Source organism: Neophocaena asiaeorientalis, unplaced genomic scaffold (assembly GCF_003031525.2).
Source record: "Neophocaena asiaeorientalis asiaeorientalis breed wild unplaced genomic scaffold, Neophocaena_asiaeorientalis_V1.1 scaffold49, whole genome shotgun sequence".
Taxonomy (NCBI): domain Eukaryota; kingdom Metazoa; phylum Chordata; class Mammalia; order Artiodactyla; family Phocoenidae; genus Neophocaena; species Neophocaena asiaeorientalis.
In genome coordinates this window covers 4,787,626-4,813,453 of record NW_020172456.1, presented here as the reverse complement: position 1 = coordinate 4,813,453, position 25,828 = coordinate 4,787,626, and the positions used below count along the sequence as shown (strand labels likewise).

The 25,828-nt window shown below is 42.9% G+C and overlaps 2 protein-coding genes across 7 annotated transcripts in view; one reads left to right on the top strand and one right to left on the bottom strand.

Moving 5' to 3' along the window:
* The first annotated feature begins 2,227 nt into the window (after positions 1–2,227).
* On the top strand, positions 2,228–8,938 carry EIF2B2 (eukaryotic translation initiation factor 2B subunit beta). The gene is made up of 8 exons (XM_024737755.1): positions 2,228–2,462; positions 2,582–2,702; positions 2,843–2,991; positions 3,954–4,117; positions 5,094–5,189; positions 5,804–5,941; positions 7,013–7,079; positions 8,373–8,938. The coding sequence occupies exons 1-8, from the start codon at positions 2,300–2,302 to the stop codon at positions 8,528–8,530; spliced, it is 1,056 nt and encodes a 351-aa protein (XP_024593523.1). The 5' UTR covers positions 2,228–2,299; the 3' UTR covers positions 8,531–8,938.
* Positions 8,939–18,147: 9,209 nt separating this feature from the next.
* Positions 18,148–25,828, bottom strand: part of MLH3 (mutL homolog 3) — a 28,044-nt gene continuing 20,363 nt past the window's right edge. For 3 of the 6 annotated variants that reach the window (XM_024737750.1, XM_024737751.1, XM_024737753.1), the window contains 4 exons: positions 22,042–22,065; positions 21,858–21,936; positions 19,792–19,943; positions 18,148–18,831 (listed from right to left, as the gene is read on the bottom strand). In XM_024737750.1, the coding sequence (XP_024593518.1) occupies positions 18,709–18,831; positions 19,792–19,943; positions 21,858–21,936; positions 22,042–22,065 (378 nt within the window). In that variant the 3' untranslated portion in view covers positions 18,148–18,708. Of the gene's footprint in view, positions 18,832–19,791; positions 19,944–21,857; positions 21,937–22,041; positions 22,066–25,828 lie in introns of those variants that run through there. The other 3 variants (XM_024737752.1, XR_003002225.1, XR_003002224.1) reach the window with 3 other exon arrangements.

The window sequence follows — 25,828 nt, the reverse complement described above, 5'->3', positions numbered from 1 at the left end:
TTTAAAATTGTGGTAAAATACACATAACATAAAATTTACCATTTTAACCCTTAAGTGTGCAGTTCAGTGGCATTAAATGCACTTATATTGTACAATATAAATGCACATCCATCATCAACCATCCATTTCTAGAATTCCTTTCATCTTGTACAACTGAAACTCTGAACATTAAACAATAAATAATCCCTCCCTCGAGCCTCTGACCACCACCATTCTACTTTCTGTGTCTATGAATTTGAGATTTTTAGTTTTCAAGTTGACAGATGGGCCCATGGGTGTTCATTTTGTTGTCAAGTTTCATAACTTGCATTTACATACGCACATATTCTTTTATATGTATAAAATAGTACGTACCTTATTTTTTAATGGCTTTATACCTGGAAAAATAATGACAATATCCAAAATTGGCCAGAACATAAGTGCCAGCAAGCATGTAAACTCAGAATTTTTTGGACATTTTAAACTTAACACACAGTAAAATTGACAAATATTTTATGGCTTTTGGGAGCTACTATGTTTTCAATCTTGGTTTCTGATTATTCATCAGTAGTATACAGAAATATGATAAATTTTTGTGTGTTGACCTTGTATCCTTGCTAAATTCATGTATTAGTTCTAGGAGGCTTTTTCTTATTATTGTTGATTCTTTGGGAATTTCTATGTAGACAATGATGTTTTCTGTTAATAGGGACAGTTTTCTTTCTTTCCAGTCTGTATGTTTTTAAAATTTCTTTTTCTTGCCTTATTGCACTGGCTAGATCTTTGAGTATAATATTAAATAGGAGCAGTGAGAGTGGACATCCTTGCCTTGTTCCTGATCTTAGAGAGAAAGCAGTCTTTCACCATAAAGTATGATGTTAGGTATAGGATTTTGTAGATGTCCCTTATCATGCTGAAGAATTTCCTTTCTATTGTTAGTTGTCTGAGAGGTTTTGTGTTTTTTTTTATATTCAATGGCTGTTGATTTTTGTCAAATGCTTCTTGCATCAATTGATATGATCCTGAGGTTTTACTTTTCAGAATATTAATATGGTTTCTCAAATTGATTTTTGAATATTAAAATAGCTTTGCATTCCAGGTTTAAATTCTACTTGATAATTATACATTAATCTTTTATGTATTGATGGATTTGGTTTGCTAATAATTTGTTGCAGATCTGTGTATCTGCATTCATGAGGGACACTGGTCTGCAATTTTCTTTTCTTGTACTATCTTTGTCTGATTTTCGTATTGATATATTTTTTTGGAGGGCAATTTGTCAACTGTAACAACAGTCTTAGAAATGTGTGTGCCCAAGGACTTCACTTCTAAGAATTTATCTTAAGGAAATAATTAGAGATTCTCATTACACACAGACTTTGGGTTCAGACACACCTGGATTTAAATATAAACGCATCCCCTTACTAACTGCTTAAGTTCTGTGGCTCTGTTTCCTGATCTGTAAAATGAGGATAAGAGGACCTACCTCACAGAGATGCATTAGATGAGACAATTCACACACAGTGTCCAACACCTAGTAAGCTTTAGGTAAATGGTAGCTCTTGGTGTTATGTTATACTCTCTAGTCTCTGTAGTCTGTCCAGATGGAAGGATATCATCTTTGCTCCCATATTAACTCCCACTTTGAATCTCCTTATTGGTGGGTATTCGATCTCCCCATCCCCGATTCCTCTGTCTTATATTATGCGTGCTAGACGTTTAAAAGGAAAGGGCAAAGGCAAACAAACAAACAATATATATATTGTCCCTGCCGTCAGGGAGCTCAATCTATTAGAGAGACAGAGGCGCGAACGAACCAGTAACACGCAGTGTAACAGCATTATAATGGGGCGTCGGCCCATGCGGTAGCTGACCCTGGACGCACACTCTGAGCGTCTGTGTCTGGAGGCTGGGCCGTCACCGGAGCTGAGGGACCGGGAAAGAGGGCGGCAACTTCTCCAGCGTAGCCTCGGGTAGTGGTGGGGGACGTTCAGACTGGCTGTTTCCACAACTGGTCTAGCCACCCTCTCGACGCCTCACTTGCAAGGTCTTCAGCGTCTGAGGAGCAAGAAAGGTCACTTCCGGTCCTCCAACCTCGGCGGCGCGCGGACGCTCGGTCGTAACTGAACAACTCGAGCTCCAAGTCTCTGATTGGCTCTGGCAGGTGGGGGGGCGGGATGTGGCAGCGAGGGGCGTGGCCCTGCCGTCTCCCAAACTGGAGTCTTCCTCGCAGAGCGGAAGCCGACCTCTCCTGCCCCGGAAGTGCAAGTCTGGAGGTCGTGCAGGTGTGGATTCCGCCGGCGAGGCGGGTTTTTTCGAGATGCCGGGGGCTGAGGCCAAGGGCTCGGAGTTGTCCGAGAGAATCGAGAGTTTCGTAGAGGCACTGAAGCGGGGCGGCGGGCGGCACAGCTCCGAGGACATGGCCCGGGAGACCCTGGGGCTGCTGCGCCGGATCATCACGGACCACCGCTGGAGCAATGCAGGTGAGGCAGGCCTAGCTCCATCGCCTCCCTCGCCACTTTCCGTTTCCGATCCCCGGGCGGAAAGTCGCCCAGGCCCCACCGCGCCCTTGCCGCGCTTACCCTCTCTCTTTGGACGACAGGGGAGCTGATGGAATTGATCCGCAGAGAAGGCCGGAGGATGACGGCTGCTCAACCCTCAGAGACCACTGTGGGCAACATGGTGCGGAGAGTGCTCAGGATTATCCGGGAGGAGTATGGCAGGTCAGGCCCACGTCCTGGGCCGGGGGTTGGACCCAGTGACGCTTTTTACATGGAGCCTTTATTGGAGCTGAGCAGCTGTTGTTACCTTAATGACCACATCTCTTCCCCACCTCCCTCTTTGGGTCTTGTTGCCTCCATAGACTCCACGGACGCAGCGACGAGAGCGATCAGCAGGAGTCCCTGCACAAACTCTTGACATCCGGGGGCCTGAGCGAGGATTTCCGCTCCCATTATGCTCAACTCCAGTCCAACATCATTGAAGCAATTAATGAGCTGCTTGTGGAACTGGGTGAGTCCTGATCCCTAGGTGGACAGGACAGGTGGCAGGCAGATGAGGGAACAGAAGACCCTGGAAGTTGTCATCAGCAGAGATGGGAGATTACCAGTCCTCTGGTTCTCGGAAGTTTGCCCTCGTCCTGATTAGGAAGGGTTGGAATAGGTGGCAGACTAAGATAACCCTCTTTACATTTCCTTACAGACTAACCCCTTATCGACTGCAGATCCGCTGTGGCGGAGACTCTATTTGGGAAGAGCTTTATTTTTATTTTAAAGAAGATGAACCCCCGAAAACCACAGTTGATAGACCGTCCTTCACTAAACTTCCTCTTGAATTTTTATACAGACACACATACACATATGCATACACATACACATACACACAGGCCGCCTCCACCCACCTTGTCTATGTGACTCGGGAGAACTGTAGATACTTATTGCAGTCAGCGTTCCCAGGGGAGGAAGAAGCCGAGTCTGTCTGTGCACTGAGCTGCTGCTTCCACATCCACCCCCCCACCCCACCCCCAGTTTTTCTACCGTGGCCTCCCTGTCAGTTGGAGGTGTTGTGGCCACCTTTTGGAGGAGGAGTTCTTTTGGGGGAAGCTCTGTTTACCCCACGCTCAGCACTTTAGAATTTCCCAAATTGGACCATTTCTTGCCTAAATTCATTGTCTTCAAAGTCAATTGTAGAGAGCTGGTGTTGGGACCCGGCAGGGGCACGGGGAGTAAGTTGATGAATAGGGGTGCTGCTGGGCAAGAGGGTAGGCTGAGAACTTGGGAGATGGAAGATCGTGGAGGAGCAGGGCTTTTAAGGAAAGGTGACATTCCACATTAAGTCCATTGACCTCGTGTTACCAGGGTCTGCTAGGTGGGCAGTCTAGAGAAGGGTGCACATCCCTTTCTGTTTTCTGTAGTGTCTGTCTGTGTTGTAGTATAGCAGTGTCATATTTTTCTTGAAAAACTGGCTTCTTGCAGAAGGGACAACGGAGAACATCGCAGCCCAGGCTCTGGAGCACATCCATTCCAATGAGGTGATCATGACCATTGGCTTCTCCCGAACAGTGGAGGCCTTCCTCAAAGAGGCTGCCCGAAAGAGGAAATTCCATGTCATCGTGGCAGAGTGTGCACCTTTCTGTCAGGTACGGGGACTGCTGGAGTTGCTAAGAAAAATTTAAAATAAGGAGAGAATAAAGGAGGGGTAGGTGGGCTCCATGCCATCTTTGAATTGATAAGCAAGGCACAGTGAGAAGACAAAGTAAAACACTAAGGGAATTTTCAAGTTCATCCTGTTAACATTCTTAAACATTGGTTTAGGAAAGTTGGGTGACATATTTTTCATACCATATAAAGAATGAAACCTTTGTTTTTAACCTTCAAGACCCAGTTTAGATATCATCTCCTCTGGGAAACTGTTTTTCACGGCTGTTCTTATCCCCCTTCTCCCCAACCCTTCCAATAGTAAATGAATCAATTCTAGCTCTATACTACTTCCTACTTCAGTACCTCTATTATTATATCTATTACTGCATGTTAGAGTTTTATATATATATATAAAGTTTTATATATATATATGCCTCTCCTAAAAACTCCTTGAGAGAGTCAGTGGTATTCACTTCTGTAAAATAAAGGCTCAATAAATGTTTTCATAGAACTGGGTAAAAAAAGAAAAAAAAATAAGAAAGTTGGGTGAGCTGCTAGGCCCAAGAAAAATATAACTATTGGTTGTTTTAGGAATCAAAATAGGGTAAATTACCTTGAGGATGACTGATGCTTGGTCTAACCTCACTCAATCTTTAGGTAAATAATAGGTCTCCAAAAAAGGAAGTATGTAAGGATGCAGTAAAATAATGAGCTAGGATCTGTCTTGTCAGCTCTGCTGGATTATGCAAGAAAGTCATATTTCCAGTTTTGTGGCTGTCCTAGTGCTGCTGGGGAGTAATAAACATTTATTAGAGTCCCCTGGGCTTCCTCCTGCTTCCCAGAGAATACCTACCAGATGAGTTAGTTATCTGTTGGAAATTGCACATTGGATATGCCCAGTATCACAGAATCCCCAGAGCGCTTTCATTCTCTCTCACTCTTCCTCCCAGCATCAGCCTTTCTCTCCTATTGCAGGGTCATGAGATGGCAGTCAATTTGTCCAAAACAGGTATTGAGACGACTGTCATGACAGATGCTGCCATTTTTGCTGTTATGTCAAGAGTCAACAAGGTGGGTGTATTTGGGTTATAGTGTGTCGAATTCATGAAGATTATACTTCTAAAATGTTGGTTCTCTCCACCCCCAATATCCATGAGAAGGGAAGAAAGTTTCTAGCACCTTTTAAAAATATATACATGGGCCTTTTTAATCTATTAACTGATTTTGTTTCCCCCTTTATCTGAATCATTATTCCTCACTTGGAGGAGCCTCATTTTGGTTAAAGCATTGAAAAGAATTAAGTGGGACTAAGGTAAGTGTGTCAGCTGCTAGGGATCTGGTAAAGGGCTGCTCACTTCTGCTCAGAGAGCTTGGCGGTGGTGGATGGTGGAAGAAAGGCTCCCTGCTTCTCAGGAGGTATGAAAGATAGATTTCCAGGAAAGACAGGGCTAAGAACAGTAGATATTGCAGTTTCCTGTCCTGTACTATGATCATTCTTCCCTTGCGAACCCACTTTTATGCTAGAACTTGTGGTCTGAGCCTAGACTCCCTTTCCCTTGGGTGTACCAGCGTGTGACCTCCCAGTACACCAAGACTGAGGCTGAGCATTCCATGGCTCTTGTGCCCAATGGCCTATTTAGGGCTCTATTCCTAGGATGGCTAACATTTTCTTTCCTGTCCCAAAGGTGATCATTGGCACAAAGACCATCCTGGCCAACGGTGCCCTGAGAGCTGTGACAGGAACTCATACTCTAGCACTGGCAGCAAAACACCATTCCACCCCACTCATCGTCTGTGCACCTATGTTCAAGCTTTCCCCACAGGTATGTCTGTCTGTCTCCATCTGCTCTCTCATCTGTCAAGTCAAGGTGTAGGTCTGAACTGTGGGCCTTCAACCTTCTCACTCTGGGGCTTCTCTTTGTCTGCATTTACTCAATGGATTAGACCCAGTGGAGGCTGGAAAAAGCCACAGAGGTCTTGATCCAGGAAAAGCCATTGATAGTTACAACCTGTCAGCTTCAGGAAGTCAAACTTGTAAGGTCAGGACAATACGCAGTTGGGGAAGGCCCTTTGTTTACATTGCCACCACTCGCTGACACCATTTCTGAAAATGCCAAGTAAGTTGAAACTAGAAACATAGAATTGGTTTTATTTGTTCCAGAGACTGTCCTCTGTAGCCTGAATACAGGAAGTTACAAAGTGAAGAGCAGTTTCACCAGTGATAGAAACTACTTGCTTTGAACATATCAGCCTATCTATAGGTGTCTACTTTTTTAAAAATTGAGGTGAAATTCACATAACATACAATTAACCATTTAAAGTTGTATAGTTCAGTGGCATTTACTACATTCACAGCATTGTGCAACTACCACTCTCTAGTTTCAAAACTTTTTCATCATCCCAGAAAAACACTCTGTACCTATTGAGTAATCACTCCCTATTCCTCCTTCTCCCCATCTCCTAGTAATTGCTAATCTGCTTTCTGTCTCTATGGATTTGCTTATTTTTGATATTTCACATAAAAGGAGTCATACAACATGGACCCTTTTGTTTCTGATTTCTTTCACTTAGCGTAATGTTTTGGGGCTTCATCCGAGTCATAGCACAGTACTTTGTTCCTTTTTGTGGCCGAATAGTATTCCATTGCAGGGATATACCACAATTTAATTATCCATTGATCTGTTGATAAGCATCTGAGTTACTTCTACCTTTTGGCTTTTGTGAATAATGCTGCTGTAAGCCTTTGTAATCAAATGTCTGTGGATGTATGTTTTTTATTTCTCTTGGGTGTATACCTAAAAGTGGAAGTGTCAGATGAGCTGACACTCTCTTTTTTTTTTCTTTTTTCTTTTTCCCTAATTCTTTTTTTTTCTTTTTCCCTAATTCTTTTCCAGTTCCCCAATGAAGAAGATTCATTTCACAAGTTTGTGGCTCCTGAAGAAGTCCTGCCTTTCACAGAAGGTACAGAAGTTGCTTGAATGTATGTGGCACACGCGCTTGTGTGTTTTGGGTTTTTGTGTATGCGTTTCGGTCTTTTGGCTTTGGTTTTGGTGGCCAGTGGGATTGAATGCCGTCAGGTTGTGTTTTTTTTATCATACTTCTTGTGGGGACTGTTCTCTTTAGCAGCTTAGAGTGCTCGGGGTCCTGATCTAATCCATGTTCATTTTCTTCTAAAACTAATATATTTTAGCTGCGTTATTGGGGCCATGGCGGGTTGGATCACCCAGCACTGACTGGGTTTGGCCTTGAAAGTTCTTTGAGACACAGGCGACAACCCAATGAGAAAATGTTCTTGTTTTCAGCTGCTGCAGGGAGTCATTTTGGTAACGTGACTGCCAAAGAAAGCAGGCTCTGAAATGTTACTTCTGAAACTCGCCTGTAGCCTGGACACCTTTGTGTGTTGGGGTCCATTTCTCTCACATATTCTGAAGGCAGCTTTGCTCAGTGAGCCTGCTGCCTCGTCAACAGTTCGCCTGGGCTTTAACACCCTCCTGGAGCAAAGCATAGTACTCGGGGTGCTGATTCTTCTTGGAAATTGAATAACTTCACCATTTATCCAAACATTCATTCTTTCAAGAAATATTTATGACTATTGAGTACCCACTGTGTATCCAACACTATTTCAGGCACTAGGGATATAACAGTGAATAACATAGATAGGCCCTGCTCCCCCAGAGTTTACATTATGTTGCAAAAGACAGACAAGAATATGTCAGGTCATGGGATGTTTTAGGAAGAAAACAAATACGAAGGATGAGATGGAAAGTGACGAGGGGACTACCTTGGTCCGGGGAAGGGCCTTAATGAGATGGCATTTCAGCAGAGTCCTGAAGGAATACAGCCTGCTGTGTGAAGATGAAGGAAAGAGTTTTCCAGGTGTTGGTGCAAAGGGCCTGATTTAGGTACATGCTTTGCCAGTTGGAAGAACATGGCCATGTGGCTAGAGAGTAATGAGCAAGAGAGAGAGTAATATGAACTATAATTAGTGTAGTGTGGTGGCGAGGGGCCAGATCTTGAAGGTGCAATCCCAAATTTGAATATTATTCTAAGGGTTATCTATGGAAAGGCATTAGACAGTTATAAGCATAGGGTGTATCATGAACTGAAGTCATCTCTTCTGGTTTGTATGTTGTGCAGTTTCCCTTCCTTGGGGTGGCGAGTGTACTTGCATTACTGAGCCTAGAATCTATAAGATACTTAATTATTAGAACAGGAGCCTTGGTTTTATCTTTTGCTCATGTGATTACCTTTCAGGGGACATCTTGGAGAAAGTCAGTGTTCATTGCCCTGTGTTTGACTACGTTCCCCCAGAGCTCATTACCCTCTTTATCTCCAACATTGGTGGGAATGCACCTTCCTACATCTACCGCCTGATGAGTGAGCTCTACCATCCTGATGATCATGTCCTATGACCACCACTCGTCCTAAGCAGAAGCTGCTTAGGCAAACACAGAATGGAGTGGAGACTTCAGTGCCACAGCTGAAACACATCTTCCTTGTAATGGGGGAGTGATCTGGAGTCAAGCTGAGAAAACTTGATACTGATACTGTTCCCCACCGTTTCAGTCATCCTATAACCAGGATGCACATCCAGGACGATTTTTTGCCTTTCAGGTCTCAACAGAGCAGCAGGGCTTGACCTATTGATTTTGGAGCCTCTTAGTGACTTGGGGCGTCTGTTTCAGGAACTTAAACTTTCTGGTTCAGTGGTGTGTTAAACACAGCACTGAAGACCTTGCTGGGCCACAGGTTTTTGCTCAGAAATGACTACCACGCCTTTTCTGAGGCTGTGCCAATAAAGGCTGCTCGAAGGTTCCTGAGTTGGTTTATTTACTGTCCTGCTCTGACTGAAGTGCCTGCAACAGCAGCAGCAGAGCCCTTTGGTGTTTTCATAGCGGGCAATAATCAGAGGTAACAGCCTAAAACAGAAAGGCAGATGAAAGTATTTATGATTCCTTTATAACTGACTGGAATTTATCCCAAACAACTTGTTAATAATCCAAGACAGTGGTTCCAAAATCACTGATCATCAGAATCATCTGGGAGTTTGAGAAAATATACAATCCCAGACCTACTGCATCTGATCTCTGGGATGGCGCATGGGAATCTGCTTAGAGTGCCCCAGAAAAGGACCCCCTCATGTACTGTTAATAGGATTGTAAATTGGTACAACCTTTTCCAGGGCAATTTTGAGTCTTCTAGAATTATTTTTACAAGCACACAAAGACACAGACAAGAATGTCCATGGTAGCAGCTGTAATGTCACAGCCTAAGTGTCCAGCAATATAGCATTTTGTATTGTTAGTTAAAAACAAGACAGGTTTTAAAATAAGTATGATGTACCGTGGACACTATGTATACGCTGCAACGGAGGTTTCAAAGGGTGGCTTGAGATCAGCGTCTGGATTAGACGTTTTAGATGGTTCATCTAGTATTTAATTTGAATTATTTACCAGTATTTTAAAATCTGGAGGTTACACATTAAACAAATTCAGATTTCTTGCTACTCCTGAAGATTTGGCAACTCTGGGCCCACATTCCCAAATGGCAGCATTTGGCTATAGTTGGGTAGCTTCTAATTCCATTAAATGGAAAACCCCCAGTTTTCTGCAGTTCCAAGCCATGTCCACTAAACTCATTTATGTTGTCTGCCGAACCCTTGTAGGCATCTGAGTGGTGACCCTTGTGTTAATGAATGGGATAGATTTGTAAGCAAGTCTATTTTATATTCTGTATAAAACCAAAATCAAGCTGGGAAAACAAGCTGCAGAGCAATCTACATGATATGACCCTAACTAACTTCCTTAAAACAAAATATATGCATGCATAGGATAAAAGTCTGGAAGAATAACACCAAACGGTGGCAAGAAGGGGGACAGCTTCTAATTTTATTTAGTGTGTTTGTATATTGTTTCTATTTTTTATGTGTACTACTTTAGTAATTATGATTTCAAAAAGTCTCCCCAGGTTATCCAGATGATCTGGATGCCATGTGTGGGAAGTTTGGTCCAAAACAGGGGTCCAAGGTCCACTGAGTGTGCAGGGGGAACCCCCTGGGATGCTTGTCACAAAGCCAGCCTCCTGCCTCTTGCAGCAGTGTCTATGAGGTACGGGAGGAAGTTCTGGGAATCTGCATGTTTAACAAGCAACCCAAGGGATTTTAACAGGGCATTTGATAACCTTGTTTTGATAAACACTGGCCAGAGGTAGACGATGAGGGAAAGGGCTCCACTCTCTGTTAGCTACTTGACATGGGCAGATCCTTTCCTTAGGATTCTTATCTTCCTTGAGACAGGGAAAGAGCAAGACTGAAGAGGGTCAGTCTAAAGGACTGACCTAAAAGCTCTCTGACACAGAAGAGCCTGGCTCACTTAGGTCTCTGTCAGTTATTTCTTAAAGCATCTAAGACCCCACGCTTTCTCAGTGAAGTGGCTTATAGCTACCAATTTCGAGCAATTGTCTCCTCTGAAGGCACCAGTTCTTGACGGCAGCTCACTTGGGTACGACCATGTGCTCTGGGGTAAGAGCAGCAGTGAGTCAAGGAACTGAAATCTGTTTCTGGCTCCAGAAGTGCTTTATGATACTTGTCCTTTGTGCATCTTGGTCCCTGCGTCTAAAATTAGCACCAACATCCTGCCCAGGCAGAACTGAGATGGACGAAGTTTACCAGGGTAGAGGCTGTCTCTTTGGTCAACACTTACAGTGCCTAGAACAGAACTGCACAAATGCGTACTCTTTAGAACCTCAGTCAAGTAAATCCCACAAAGCTGTTTATATGCCTGGTTTTTCTATTTCTCTCTCTCCCTTTTCCCAGTTGAGGAAGAGTAAATATTGGAAAGGGAGAACCTGATCTGAACAGGGAGAAGCTAAGGCGTTTGTGTCAGCTTCCTACCTTATCAGCCTTTGTTTGGGCTTGCCTCTCACCCCTGCTTTTGCAGCAGAATCCAGAAGCTCATTTAAAAACTGTTGTAGCTTGGAAAATTAATAGAGGATTACATGGACGTGGAAGTCTTCCTGAATACGCTTAATAAACCAAGTTAGATCACTTACTCAACACAGTTGTAAAGACGCTTTTTCCCACGGTTTATGTCTTCCAATTTGGACGGAGGGCAGGAAAGGCACAATTCCTGGAACTCAAATAAGGAATAGAAATTCCCAACATAGCCTCTTAAGAGAAGTCTCTGAAAAATACTCTACCAAGAAAAACTGAAGTGTAAAGTGATACCTCAAAGAAAAAACTGCCGGTACTCGTAAGATCATAAGTTTCACAGATACGCTTCAAAGCCATTTCTCAAAGTAATCTGTTGCAGCAGTCTTCGGGTTTATGAAGGCTGCCAGGCTCACAGTTCCACCATTGAGCTCCATGACTCTGTAATACCACATATGTAGAACTCAGTACATCAGAATGCTTTGCCATAAAGATAGTACCAGATGGTGATGTAATTATTGTAAAGGCCTACACTATCCACCTGTCCTTGCAAAAACTCCCTCTGCAGACATGCATCTAGTTGACACAAAGGAGCTATTTTGAAATGTGGTTTGGAAATGTTTTTTTATCTCTGCTTTGGATTATCCTTTCATTCACCAAACAGTTGTTCCAGGATGTTGTGCAATGGCTAAGCGATTACAACCAATAAAGAGCTATAGTCTAAGCTTTCAGTCTTCACAACACACAGCAGAGGGCTGCCTTCAAGCCTAACCACACTTGAAACGACGATCGCCTAATGTTTAAATTAAATATTGTGCTGACGAGAAGGGGCCTTTCAGTAGTGTTTTTGCAGGCATGTTAGTTACATTTATTTATTTTATAAATTTATTTATTTATTATTTATTTTTGGCTGTGGGTCTTCGTTGCTGTGTGCGGGCTTTCTCTAGTTGTGGTGAGCGGGGGCTACTCTTCGTTGTGGTGCACGGGCTTCTCTCATTGTCATGACTTCTCTTGTTGTGGAGCACAGGATCTAGGCGCGCAGGCTCAGTAGTTGTGGCGCACGGGCTTAGTTGCTCCGCGTCATGTGGGATCTTCCTGGACCAGGGCTCGAACCCATGTCCCCTGCATTGGCAGGCGGATTCTTAACCACTGCACCATCAGGGAAGTCCCTACTTACATTTAGAATTAAGACCTGCCTAGAGAAGAAGGAAGCTACTTAAAAACTTGACAAGATTCCAAAGATTCATAATTTATATGTAAAATTCTGCAGTTAACTACTATAAAAGAGAGGTCATGAAATACTTAAGTAATGATAAACTAATAGCAGTAGCTAACTCCAAACTACCATTTTTTTTTTTTTTTTTTGATTAATTGGATGCTCCTTAGAGCAAGTTGTTTAGTCAGGCAAGTTGTACAGGGAAAGTCTGGCCAAATCCAGCTTCTTCACACCGCTACTTGAGTCATGCTAGCTTGCTGGTTCGATAGATGGAGACACTCAGATGTAAGACACTCAGATTCCCACAGGCTTTGATCAGGTTGCCTGAACTTTATCAGATGTCTCTGGATAAGATTGAGTGCTCTGTGACAAATGGGCATGGGATGAAAGTGATTTGAGGTCTTGAAAAATCCTAAACCATAAGATAACTTCTTTTTTCTTTATCTCTTCCACAATTTCTGCCTCAGTACATTTAGAAGGGACTCACTAAATGTTACTGAATGATAAATAAATGAATAAATGGAGAGATAGAAGGAAGGAAGTGTTTATTTCGTGCAGATTATCCAGATTTTTGGTTTCCCAAGCTTTCTTTTCCTCTCTTCTGAGCCCACCTTTTTGCCATCTCACTGTTGATGAGCAACTTCAGCTGAGAAGGGGTGAAAATTGGCACGATATACAGTGGCAAACATACCAGTCAGTTCTCATTGTTAGCCTGCTTTTGTGAAGGGTTTTGATGGAAGGAGGTGCACTTCAGTGGAAAACAGGTAGGGAGAGTCTAGTTCTTTGTGCCAGAAACTGCTCTTCCCTTCCTTCAGATACGCGGGTACTGGCCCCCACCTGAAGCTCGGGCTGAGCCTGGTTGTCAGTGCCGTCTAGGAACTGATGGGCTGCATCTGTTCTTACTTGGCATGGCTTCCTCAGCCCCCTGCACATCTCTAGAACTTGGCCTTGGGCCCCTTCCTGCTGTGACCTGTTATGGTTGCCTTGTTCTTTTTATTATCTGTTAGGCTCAGATCCCAGCTGCTCATTTGTGTCTGACCTTTTGCCTCGCTCTGACGTCTGATTGCTAGACCCTCTCCGTTCTCAACTACTCATGGAGTTCCAGATCCCCAGCTGGGTTCCGGACTTTGCCCTAGCCCCCTCCCCAGACTCTCCTTTTCCTTCTAGCCTACATTCTAAGCTTTGCCTTAAGCTTTTCTGATACTAGCTCCTATTGCCATCTATATAGCCTTAATTCTGACGGTAGAATTGTTCATTTCCATTTATTTAAATAATAAAGACATAGCTGTAACTCAGGGTGATCCCTACACTTAGAGGAAGTTACCTAGTCTATCATTAGTTTCCTTGTCTCTCTCTCTGGCTGAAGCTAAGCTTCTTGAAGGTATGCACCTTTATTTCTCTATCCAGTTCTGATGAGTGTTACTGACAAAGGAACTCGTTAAGAATGGCTTCGTTACACATCTCATCTCTCAAGTTAACAAAGCCTCCGCTAACCAGAATCAAGTACAGTTAAACCACTAGGTTTACAAACTGATAAATCCCTAATAAATTAAAAAGATATAGGGCAGTGTGGGTAATAATGGGAACGTGTGCAGTGTGAAGTCCTACAGACCTGGGCTGGAATTCTCCCTCTCAGCAAACCGGTTAACATCTCTGAGGTTCAGTAGTCTCACGGCAAGAGAGAGATACTAGTTTCCTAAGAGGACCGTTGTAAGGATTAGAGATCATGTATACAAAGCATTTGGTATATAGTGAGCCCTCAGTAAATGGAAGCTAGTATCAGGACTTCCCTGGTGGTCCAGTGGTTAAGAATCCACCTTCCAATGCAGGGGACGCAGGTTCGATCCCTGGTCAGGAAACTAAGATCCCATATGCCGCGGGGCAACTGAGCCCGTGTGCCGTGACCACTGAGCCTGCACGTTCTGGAGCCCACATACCACAACTAGAGGAGCCCGTTACAAAGAGCCCGTGTGCCACAACCGGGACCCGACACAGCCAAATAAATAAATAAACATTAAAAATAAAATAAAATAACATCTTTAAAAAAAAATGGTAGCTAGTATTCTTGTTCTTGGAGCCAGAAAACTTGGATACCACTCTCAGCTTTACTTATTAGCTATGTGATCTTAGAGAATATTTTTCAAACTTACTTTCCCACTTTGTAAAATGGGGAGAATAATACCACCTTATCTCATGGGTTGCCAAGAAATTCAAATAAGTTATGCAAATATTATTTGTAAACCTTAAAACACCATATAGGTGTTAATGATTACCATCATGTGTTTGAAGATTAAATGTATCTCTGCTCTTATGGCACCTGAGTTAAAACAGAATGAAACAGAACCCTAACAGGCAATAAAAGTAATGTTAGATATTTTGGGCTGATTGGTTGGTTTTATGCTGATACATGCTACTGAGTTCATAAATTATTAAGATAGGATAATTATCTCCTGCATTGCTAGAGTCAGGCTGGGCAGGATGATTGGTTACATGATTTTTGGAGAACTTTTTCTAGTCCTCTGCTCTTCTCAAGAACACAGGGGTTTGAGATTATTAGCAAGACCTTGTGAAATCACACCCCATCACCATAATATAAGAGGTATCGTAACGCTTTTTTTTAATCGTACAGATTGGTCTGACCTAAAAAGATTTTTAAAACTCCCAGGACAGCTGACCTCCATGTAGCTCTGGAGAGGGGAGACAGAGGTCCAGAGGCCACGGCACCCCACCGGGCCTGGAGGCTGAGCCCCTGAAAATACCCTCCTTTCTAAGGCTAGACCTCCCAGTCTATGAAACCACTTACATGTATTTAGAAGAATAAGGCCAGTGGTGCCTATTCTTCAGGGTTCCAATTACGTAATTCTACAAGGATCTATGAGGATCCCCTTGAAAACCAGTGAAGGCTTTCCCTAAACCTTCTGTGAATGCACTACTTCATCACTCCCGTAAGATTCACTGCAGGGCTGCCGGCAAATGAATTTTTCTCCCGTAAGCACAAATTTGTTTCCTGTATTAAAAAACGAAGAAAATCATTCCATTTGCTACAAAGACCAGTGGGAGCAGGCTGGTCAGGAAATACAAAAGTAGATATTCTCAAAAAAAAAAAAAAAAAAAAAAAAAAAAAAAAAAAAAAAAGTAGATATTCTCACTGCAACATCTTTCTCATTGTATGGCATCCCAGATGCAAAAAACATTACCAGCTGTTTTTTTGCTTTTTCTTTTTTTCTTTTATAGGACTTTAGTCTTTTGAGTCTTATTAACCAGAAATCAAGTCATCTAAAAAGGTAGGGGGAGTACGGATTAAGAGTGGCATAACAAGCGTCTGCAGAAAGATCAGTCCCGGTCCCAAATGAAGTTACGAAGCCATTAGTTAGGCATACTGTAATGAAACCAAGATACAATTGGAAAGGGACCAAAGTAACCTTTGCCTCCTGAAAAAGGGTAGAGAATACATCTGGCTAGGTTGAAAGAATAAATGCTGCATTTTTGATATGAAGATTGCTTTCACATAGATACTTAAGTACAAAAAAATGTTTTCTAGAACAAGTGCATAGTACTTTCACCATTTTACTGGTTTGGGATATGAACAATATCAGTCTCTGAAAGGGGTTTTATTTATTTTTTTGTCTTACTTTCTTTTATTTTTTACATATATGCAAATATGTTTTATGTACAATAATTGGTTCTACCAAGTCATTAGACCAAGACATTCTATTGGTAATCTTCCCCAAAATAGATTCAGGCGAAATCAGATATTCGTGCACTTCGTGGACTACCAGAACTTGAGACTTCATTATTGATTTCAGTTTTGAGATCATATACATAATTCAAAATATACATGAACTGGGTTAAGGTGATAAATGTGGGCTGAAAGAAACCACAGGATTCGGAACAATTAAACTGTATTTTGCTGGCATTTGAGCCACACTGTGAACAGCACATGTGTGTATCCCATAGCTCTTTTACTGTGGGAGAGGGGAAGAAAACAGCTGATACGACCTGGCAGAGGCTTCTTCACCAAGGGCTCCTTTCTTCTCCGCCTCTGCCCCCTTGGGTTCTTGTTTCCCTGTGTCATCCGCCAGGGCGGCCTGGGCTGCACCTTCAGCCAGCAGGGAACAGTGCAGCCACAGGAGGAAGGAGAGTTCCTTGGCTATGCCAGTGTCTTTTTTGTTTTTAATTAACTTATTTATTTTTGGCTGCGTTGGGTCTTCGTTGCTGCGCACGGGCTTTCTCTAGTTACGGCGAGCGGGGGCTATTCTTCATTGCGGTGCGCGGTCTTCTCATTGCGGTGGCTTCTCTTGTTGCGGAGCACAGGCTCTAGGCGTACAGGCTTCAGTAGTTGTGGCTCGCGGGCTCTAGAGCACAGGCTCAGTAGTTGTGCACGGGCTCTAGAGCGCAGGCTCAGTAGCTGTGGCGCACGGGCTTAGTTGCTCCGCGGCATGTGGGATCTTCCTGGACCAGGGTCCGAACCCGTGTCCCCTGCATTGGCAGGTGGATTCTCAACCACTGCGCCACCAGGGAGTACTTGATGGTCAAGTCTTCCTCCGCCGGTTCCCTTTTACCCACGGGGTGGCTCACCGGCTGGAGGCAATCGGAGCCACAGCCAAATCTTAAACCTGGCGTCCACGCTCGTCCCCTTTTCATCCACTTGAATCTGGAATTTCATTACGTCACCACGTGTACAGCCCCCACAAATCCAGTCCCAACATGTTTAGATGTCTTGTCAAGGGACCCGTTTCTCGAATTTTCATATGATCAACAAGCTTGTGACAGAGCGGGGCTGGAGCTGACAGCTCCTCACGTGGGCAGGCGGAGGCTCCGGAGCTGCGTGCCGCCAGGGGTGCCAGCTCCAGCCACCACCCCGTGTGGGCTTGCACCTGCCTGAAGGGTTTTTTTGTTTTGTTTTGTTTTTAACATCTTTATTGGAGTATAATTGCTTTACAATGATGTGTTAGTTTCTGCTTTATAACAAAGTGAATCAGTTATACATATACATATGTTCCCAGATCTCTTCCCTCTTGCGTCTCCCTCCCTTCCACCCTCCCTATCCCACCCCTCTAGGTGGTCACAAACCACCTAGCTGATCTCCCTGTGCTATGCGGCTGCTTCCTACTAGCCATCTATTTTACGTTTGGTAGTGTATGTATGTCCACGCCACTCTCTCACTTTGTCACAGCTTACCCTTCTCCCTCCCTGTGTCCTCAAGTCCATTCTCTAGTAGGTCTGTGTCTTTATTCCCATCTTACCCCTAGGTTCTTCATGACCTTTTTTGTTTTGTTTTGTTCTTAGATTCCATATATATGTGTTAGCATACGGTATTTGTTTTTCTCTGACTTACTTCACTCTGTATGACAGACTCTAGGTCCATCCACCTCACTACAAATAACTCAATTTTGTTTCTTTTTATGGCTGAGTAATATTCCACTGTATATATGTGCCACATCTTCTTTATCCATTCATCTGTTGATGGACACTTAGGTTGCTTCCATGTCCTGGCTATTATAAATAGAGCTGCAATGAACATTTTGGTACGTGCCAGTACCATACTGTCTTGATTACTGTAGCTTTGTAGTATAGTCTGAAGTCAGGGAGCCTGATTCCTCCAGCTCCATTTTTCGTTCTCAAGATTGCTTTGGCTATTCGGGGTCTTTTGTGTTTCCATACAAATTGTGAAATTTTTTGTTCTAGTTCTGCGAAAAATGCCAGTGGTAGTTTGACAGGGATTGCACTGAATCTGCAGATTGCTTTCCAGAGCTGAAGGGTTTTAAGGAGGCAATAAAACAAAGAATGAGGAGCAGTGCTTTACAGTTGCTCTATTCCATCCTGGTCCTTGCTTCTCTTTGTCCGCCGTTTTTATCCTTAAAATAATCCAACTACAGGCCTGGTGGAAGACTACCCAGCACGTTTTTAATGAGCATGGAGAAACTCTTTAAGGCTGAGATACAGAATGTAAAGCAGCAGCAGAGGGAAGTGGAGGAGGTTGGGGGGGAAGGAGGGGCTGTGGGAGCAGGCTGTGGGAGGTCTAGGGAAGGCAGGCTTGACCCCTGGGAGTTCAGCATCAGGTAGATCACATCAGTGCAAACTATGAGGCTGGAAAAAAATTGCAAAACGAAACCAAAAAACCCCATCCCACCCCCCAAAAATCCCACAAACAACCAGACAATCAAACAATTAATCATTAGATTTTATCCCCAAATAAATTACAAAAAGTAGATATTATAGGGCAACCTCCAGTGTCCATGGATGCCAATGAATGAACAGTCTTTAGGCTTGAATTCCATCTGGCTACTTAACTGGAGGGATCATCTGCTCAGGGAAGGTGGAGATGCTGACTGGTGCCCTGGGCCCATTCAGTCAAGACCTTGCCAGTGCCTGCTGCTCACAGTCTCTGCCCAGAGGCCTACAGTCAGCATCCCTTTGGTTCCTTAGAGACAATAATTCTGTTCTCATGGCAGCTCACAAGGAGGCGCAGATGCCTGCAGGCTTTGCCCTGTATCACATCCTTCTGCTTTTCCAAAGAGATGCCAGGCCTGAGCCATTCTGCGAAGTTTAGCAAGATTGGGTTTAATCTATGGGAAGAAAGAGAATAACTCCAATTAGCAGTATGAAAAGCCAAGGAGCATATAAGTATTTCCTAATTATGGCTACTCAAATCAGTTTTGATTTCTAATTTCTGGATTGGGAAAAGATTATAGATTTCCTTAGGATAAATGGGACTGAAAACTCAGTCTAGAGGCACATCTATTTGGGAATGGAGACAAAACTTTTTTCATTTTTTTCACTGTCATATGAAACAAAAAGTTCTTAATGGAGTAAAATGTACTAGATGAGTCAGAAAACATTAGTACCTGAAAACTCCATGCAAGAAAAGATTTATAGCCCTTGACAGGAAAGGTAAGCAAAATAAAAGATTTTGGAAAGTGGCAACGTAGACATTCCTATTATGCTCTCACGTTCTGTTTCATTTAAGATTATAACAAGGACAGAAAATGCTCTTTAGTTTAAACCACTCGGTGCCTTTATTGCATTATCCACATCATTGTTCCTGGACTGCTGAGCAATCAGGACCAAAGCATAATGTGAAATGTCCTAAGCTTGGTCTCCTGCCTGGAGGTCCTCAAATCGTTACTCTAGAGATCCCTGGAGATGGCTACCATTTCCAGTAAGTACTATCAAGCAACTGGCTGTTTCGGCTACATTTGCCAGCAGTGAATTTGCTGTGTTTCTACCAACCTTCTGTGGCCCCAGAGAGAACTTCTGCATCTTATCAAACCTAGAGCCCGTAGGCAACAAATGTTCAGGATACATCAGTCTGTACATGTGGTAAACTTAAAAAATACAAAGGCATCATGTGTATAATGAGATAGTTCAGCCTAAACTCCATTTTGAATTTGAGCTAGAAGATGAAATGGTGAGACTTCCAAGAAAACTTCCAATGCATATTTTTCAAAACTCTCGTAATTGGGAAAGGATTAAGACAGATTACATTCGGTTAATAGGAGCTAGTCTCCTGTTAGTCATTGCTCCACCTGTTTGTCCTGCTCCAAGTGGTCAATGTCAGCTAATGGCAGCATGGAGGGCCTGCCATGAGCACACTGGAAAGGCAGCTGGCACCAGGACAGAGCTTCAATAAGGCGACAGCTCTCCTCTAGGCTCAGGTCGTCATTAAACTTAATGGCCCCTAAACAAAAGACAGAAACAAGAGGGTATGATGTGTACGGCGGGAAACCGGTGCTGGCCCTGGGTCAGAGCCAAATATCTGGGAAGAGCAACGTGGTTCTGAGGCTCCTTTCATGTGACTTTAATACTGCTTGAAATTGGCTTCAGGACAGACCTGCGCTCAGCCTTTCCTTATGGAGTCACTGTCTGTCTAATCCCTGTAGCAGGCATCCCTTAACTTGTTAGGATTTCGCCTGCAGAGTTTTTTCAAAGAGGCGAGAGCAATATTTTTGCCTACGTCTTAGGTTTGTGAAATCAAGGTCATCTTTCATCCAGAGCCAATCTATCACCAAGATCTCTAATTGTTTCCCTACAGTGTCCATTTTATTTGCTGCTTTTTTCTATTTCTAGCATAATCTTCTTACTCTAAACTCTCATATTGTCAGAAACTGCCTTTATGCATACATTAATTCACTCAGTCAACAAATATTTATTAAGTATATACTCTGTGTTGGAGGTATGCCAGGCAGTGAATGAGATGGATGCCCTGCACCCCCATGATGCTTACAATCTAATAGGTGAGACAAACATTAAACAGTTACACAATAGTTTAAATTATAAGTACTATAAAATATAGAATATCGAAGAATATGTAACCGGAAGACCAAACCCAGTTTAGGAGGCTCAGGGAAGGCTTTCCTGACAAAATGATATTTAATCTGAGATCTTAGGTTAAGAAAAACATGGCTAATTGAAGAATGAGCAGAAGGGCATTTCAGACAGAGGAGAAAGGCAAGCGCAGAATTTAGCACACAAGACCAAGACCAAGGAAGCAGGCTGGAATGTGAAGGGCAAGGTGGAGAGGGATGTGAGAAGAAACTGGAGAGGCAGGCAGAGGCTGGACCATGAAGACCCCTGCAGGCCACGGTAAAGAATAAAATGTTCATCCTATGAGCAATGGGTAGTCATTGTCAGGCTTTTGGTAGAAGAATGACATGCTCAGAGGAATGTTTCAAAAAGATTCCTCTGGGTGTTGAGGGAAGAATGGCTTGAAGGGGAGCCAGAATAGATGTGAGGAGACTAAGTCAGAGGACTCAACAGTGGCAAGAACTAGGGAGGCGGCAGTAGAAACCGATCACATCGGAGACATTTAAGATACACTTTGAAGGCAGAGATGATGAAATTGGGGATGGAGTAATATGAGGAGTAAAGATAGGATAAAGGGGGGAAGGAGTTTGTGATATTTACAGGAGACAAACTAATGAGCGACTGAGGTTACAAAGCCAGAAAAGACAGGAAGTGAAGAGAGGAGAAGGTTGATGGGGAGAGATCAAATGGAGGGAGGGTGTCTGGAGTGGACACCCCACCATGGTCAAATGATAGTTGCAGGGGATTCTGTGGCTGTCATGATCCCTAGAGTAAGTTCCTCCAATACCGTTTTCTATATTTTATCATATTGCGCTACTCAAGAACCCTCAATGATTCTTGCCCTCTGTATAAAGTCTAAAGGTTTTGCTGTGACCTTCTAGGTTTCTGTGCTTCCTCACCAGCTTAATTTCCTGATATTCTTTGCTGCTTCTCATATAACTAATTTGTTTCTGCCTTTGGATCTCTGCACAGGCTATTTCCTCCCCTGTAGTAATCTCTCCCTTCCTCTGAATCCATGTCCCACAGCTCATTCAAAACTTGACTCAAAAATGCAGTTACTGCTCCACTCATATAAGTCAGTCTGCATTATGGTCCAATATATATGGTGGTATTTTGCTTTGTAAAAGTAATTTTTTCGGGTTCATTTTTAGTGTACTGTTTCCTGATCCAAACTGAACCCTCCAAGAGGCAGGTGATAATCGTGTCTTCTACTTCTTTCATAACTGCTGAACCCGGCCAGCACGCAGCACGCAAAGGCACTCAATAGCTAGTGTGTCAAGAGTCTTACCATGGCAGGCTTGGGATGCCAACACCTTCTGGACAGTCAGTGGCAAAGTCCGTTGGATGCCTCCTGTGGCCTGGAGTAGCTAATGCATAAACACATCCTTTGTTAATGGAAAAGCAAGTGGGACAATGGAGCTTTCTGTGTGCGGTGTCTCTGTGTGAAACCCCAAAATAAGAGAAAAGCTTACCTCCAATTGTTCTTGAATAAATTCCTACGAGGAGAAAAAGGAAAACAGGCATTAATCGATTGCTATGTTATAATAGCCCTTTGATAATTTACAAAATATTCCAATTTTCTTCTTTAAAATATGCCTCTTGAAGAAAAGAATTCCAGCAATATAGCACCTAGATGCAAATAATTTACTTGTTGTAAGGCACTTTGAATACGAAATACCAAGACAACTGAAAGAACTCTTACTGAATGGAGAATGTATTTAGCTACTGAAGCTTTCTCCAGAGATAGCTCATCAGCTCATGAGGTTATATAACTGGTGGCCTAATGACTCAACTGAATAGCAGGGAGGTTTCTCACTAAGAGGCTCTCTGTTTGCATTTATAATCTTAGCTAGAACATGTTTAATACTGCACATAAACAGAATAAATACACGACAATCGTCAATACAACTATGCACTCAGTATAACACTTGTTTAAATATCATAAAAATAAGTAGTCACTTAGTTCCCACAGGCATTTTTTGTGTGTGTGACAATTCCCTTCAGGTCAAAAAGCTTACTCTGAGGCATTTTGTTGAGAAATTTCTCCTCCTTTGCATATCTCTGTCCCTAGGGTAGCCTTTTCAATAGTAACATCCCTGCAGATGTTAACATTTACAAAAGGACTAAAGAAATTTAAAGCAGACACTATTTCGTGCTACTAATTTGTTTACCCTCTGGAGGTTAAAAACTGTTCTGAGATATGGCATATTTAATCATTTCTTTATAAGAAAACACAGGATTTCTTTACTCCTAGAAATGGCTATGTATAAATTAGCTTCCTGGGAATACCCTCGTGATCCAGTGGTTAGGACTCAGAGCTTTCACTGCTGGGACCTGGGTTCAATCCCTGGTTGGGGAACTAAGATCCCACAAGCCAAGCGGTGCGGCAAAAAAAAAAAAAAAAAATTAGCTTCCTAAGATTACAACATGATAGACTTCTTTTTAAACCAGACTCAGAAAGTTCTCTTCCCGAAAACTTAGGAAAAACACTCTGACATAAACCACAGCAAGATCTCTTTTGACCCACCTCCTAGAGTAATGAAAATAAAAACAAAAATAAACAAAGGAGACCTAATTAAACTTAAAAGCTTTTGTACAGCAAAGGAAGCCATAAACAAGACGAAAAGACAACCCTCAGAATGGGAGAAAATATTTGCAAATGAAGCAACTCACAAAGGATTAATCTCCAAAATATACAGACAGCTCATGGAGCTCAATATCAAAAAAACAAACAACCCAATCCAGAAATGGGCAGTAGACCTAAATAGACATGTCACCAAAGAAAACATACAGATGGCCAAGAGGCACATGAAAAGCTGCTCAACATCACTAATCATTAGAGAAATGCAAATCAAAACGACAATGAGGGACTTGCCCAGTGGCGCAGTGGTTAAGAATCCACCTGCCAATGTAAGGGACACGGGTTGGAGCCCTGGTCCGGGAAGATCCCACATGCCGTGGAGCAACTAAGCCCACAATGGAGCAATGCGCCACAACTATTGAGCCTGCACTCTAGAGCCCACAAGCCACAACTACTGAAGCCTGCATGCCTAGAGCCCGTGCTCCACAACTAGAGAAGCCACTGCAATGAGAAGCCTGCGCACTGCAATGAAGAGTATCCCCTGCTTGCTGCAATTAGAGAAGGCCTGCACGCAGCAACAAAGACCCAACGCAGCCAAAAATTAATAAATAAAAGTAAATTTAAAAAACTACAATGAGGGCTTCCCTGGTGGCGCAGTGGTTAAGAGTCCGCCTGCCGATGAAGGGGACACGGGTTCGTGCCCCAGTCCGGGAAGATCCCATATGCCGCAGAGCGGCTGGGCCCGTGAGCCATGGCCGCTGAGCCTGCGCGTCCGGAGCCCGGAGCCTGTGCTCCGCAACGGGAGAGGCCACAACAGTGAGAGGCCCGCATACCGCAAACAAACAAACAAACAACAAACAAAAACTACAATGAGGTATCACTTCACACCAGTCAGAATGGCCATCATCAAAAAATCTACAAACAATAAATTCTGGAGAGGGTGTGGAGAAAAGGGAACCCTCTTGCACTGTTGGTGAGAATGTAAATTGATACAGCCACTATAGAGAACAGTATGGAGGTTCCTTAAAAAACCAAAAATAGAATCACCATATGACCCAGCAATCCCATTGCTGGGCATATACCCTGAGAAGCATAATTCAAAATGGGCAGGGTGGGATAGGGAGGGTGGGAGGGAGGCTCAAGAGGGAGGAGATATGGGGATATATGTATACATATAGCTGATTCACTTTGTTATTCAGCAGAAACTAACACAACATTGTAAAGCTATTATACTCCAATGAAGATGTTGAAAAAAGAAAAAAGACACATGTACCCCGAAGTTCACTGCAGCACTATTTACCGTAGCCAGGACGTGGAAACAACCGAAATGTCCAACAACAGATGAATGGATAAGGAAGATGTGATATATATATATACAATGGAATATTACTCAGCCATAGAAAGGAACGAAATTGGGTCATTTGTAGAGATGTGGATGGACCTAAAGTCTGTCATACAGAGTGAAGTAATCCAGAAAGAGAAAAACAAATATTGTATATTAACACATATATGTGGAATCTAGAAAAAAAAATGGTACAGATGAATCTATCTGCAGGGCAGGAATCGAGACACAGATGTAGAGAACGGACATATGGACATGGGGGGTGGGAAGCGGAGGGTGGGACAAAATGGGGGATTAGGATTGACATATATACGCTGCCATGCGTAAAACAGATAGCTAGTGGGAACATGCTATAGAGCACAGGAAGCTCAGCTTGGTGCTCTGTGATGACCTAGATGGGGGAGGGGGGTGGGAGGGAGGTCCAAGAGGGAGGGGATATAGGTATACATATAGCTGATTCATTTCATTGTACAGCAGAATACAACATTGTAAAGCAGTTATGCTCCAATTAAAAAAATAAAAATAAAAAGAATTTAAAACTTCAAAACAAAAAAGAAAATTCTCCTCCCTGCCTCATTTACAGACTAGTCCACCATACTTATAAATGAGCACAGTTACCAAGAGCTAGTTGGTAGATACTATGTATTTTTTAAAAGCCACATATTTTCCCAAACAAACCTAAATAGAAAGATGTCTCGTAGTACCTGGCCCACTAACAAAGTTTAGTGTGGATACAGATCAAACCTAACTTCTTTGCTCTTCTCTCTTGTGCTTATGTATCTGGGACTTGTAAAACATCAGTCTGTAAGCGTGGAGAAGGGGAAACGGATCTTATTCTCTATTCATTTCATATTTCAAATGTTCGATTTCAAATTGAACATTAATGCTAGATAATTTAATATTTAAAAGGCTCATTCATTAGGCTAGAGGATAGAACTTTACAGAAAGATGTCTTAGTGATCTTTCAACTGCTAGATCCAAGTAACTACCGCTTTTTCAAGATACCAGAACTGTTCCAGCTTCTTTCAGAATCAACAAAATCTCTCCTGATCAGCCTGACTTAATATAATCAAGACTTGCTGAAACCATAAGCCTTGTTTCAGTTTGAGGTAAACTTCTTGCCAGTACTCTTTGAAGTCACTTTAGGAAAAGTTTTCATTATAATTTTCTCGTTAAATACTTAAGGATTGAATTACTATAAAAGATTCTAACAGATCCTATCTCTTGGATTTAAGACAATTTGGAGGAGGAGCCTTGGAGAAAATAAGCTCTGTTGGGAGAAAAGAGCGCTGCTGAAAGCCAAGCAGAGGTGGTCTGATCAAAGGGCAATTCTGGG

Coding starts and splice junctions, on each gene's coding strand:
- EIF2B2 (XM_024737755.1), top strand. CDS start 2,300: ATGCCGGGGGCTGAGGCCAAGGGCTCGGAGTTGTCCGAGAGAATCGAG. Junction 2,703..2,842: donor ATCCGGGAGGAGTATGGCAG/GTCAGGCCCACG, acceptor TTGCCTCCATAG/ACTCCACGGACGCAGCGACG. Junction 2,992..3,953: donor TGAGCTGCTTGTGGAACTGG/GTGAGTCCTGAT, acceptor GGCTTCTTGCAG/AAGGGACAACGGAGAACATC.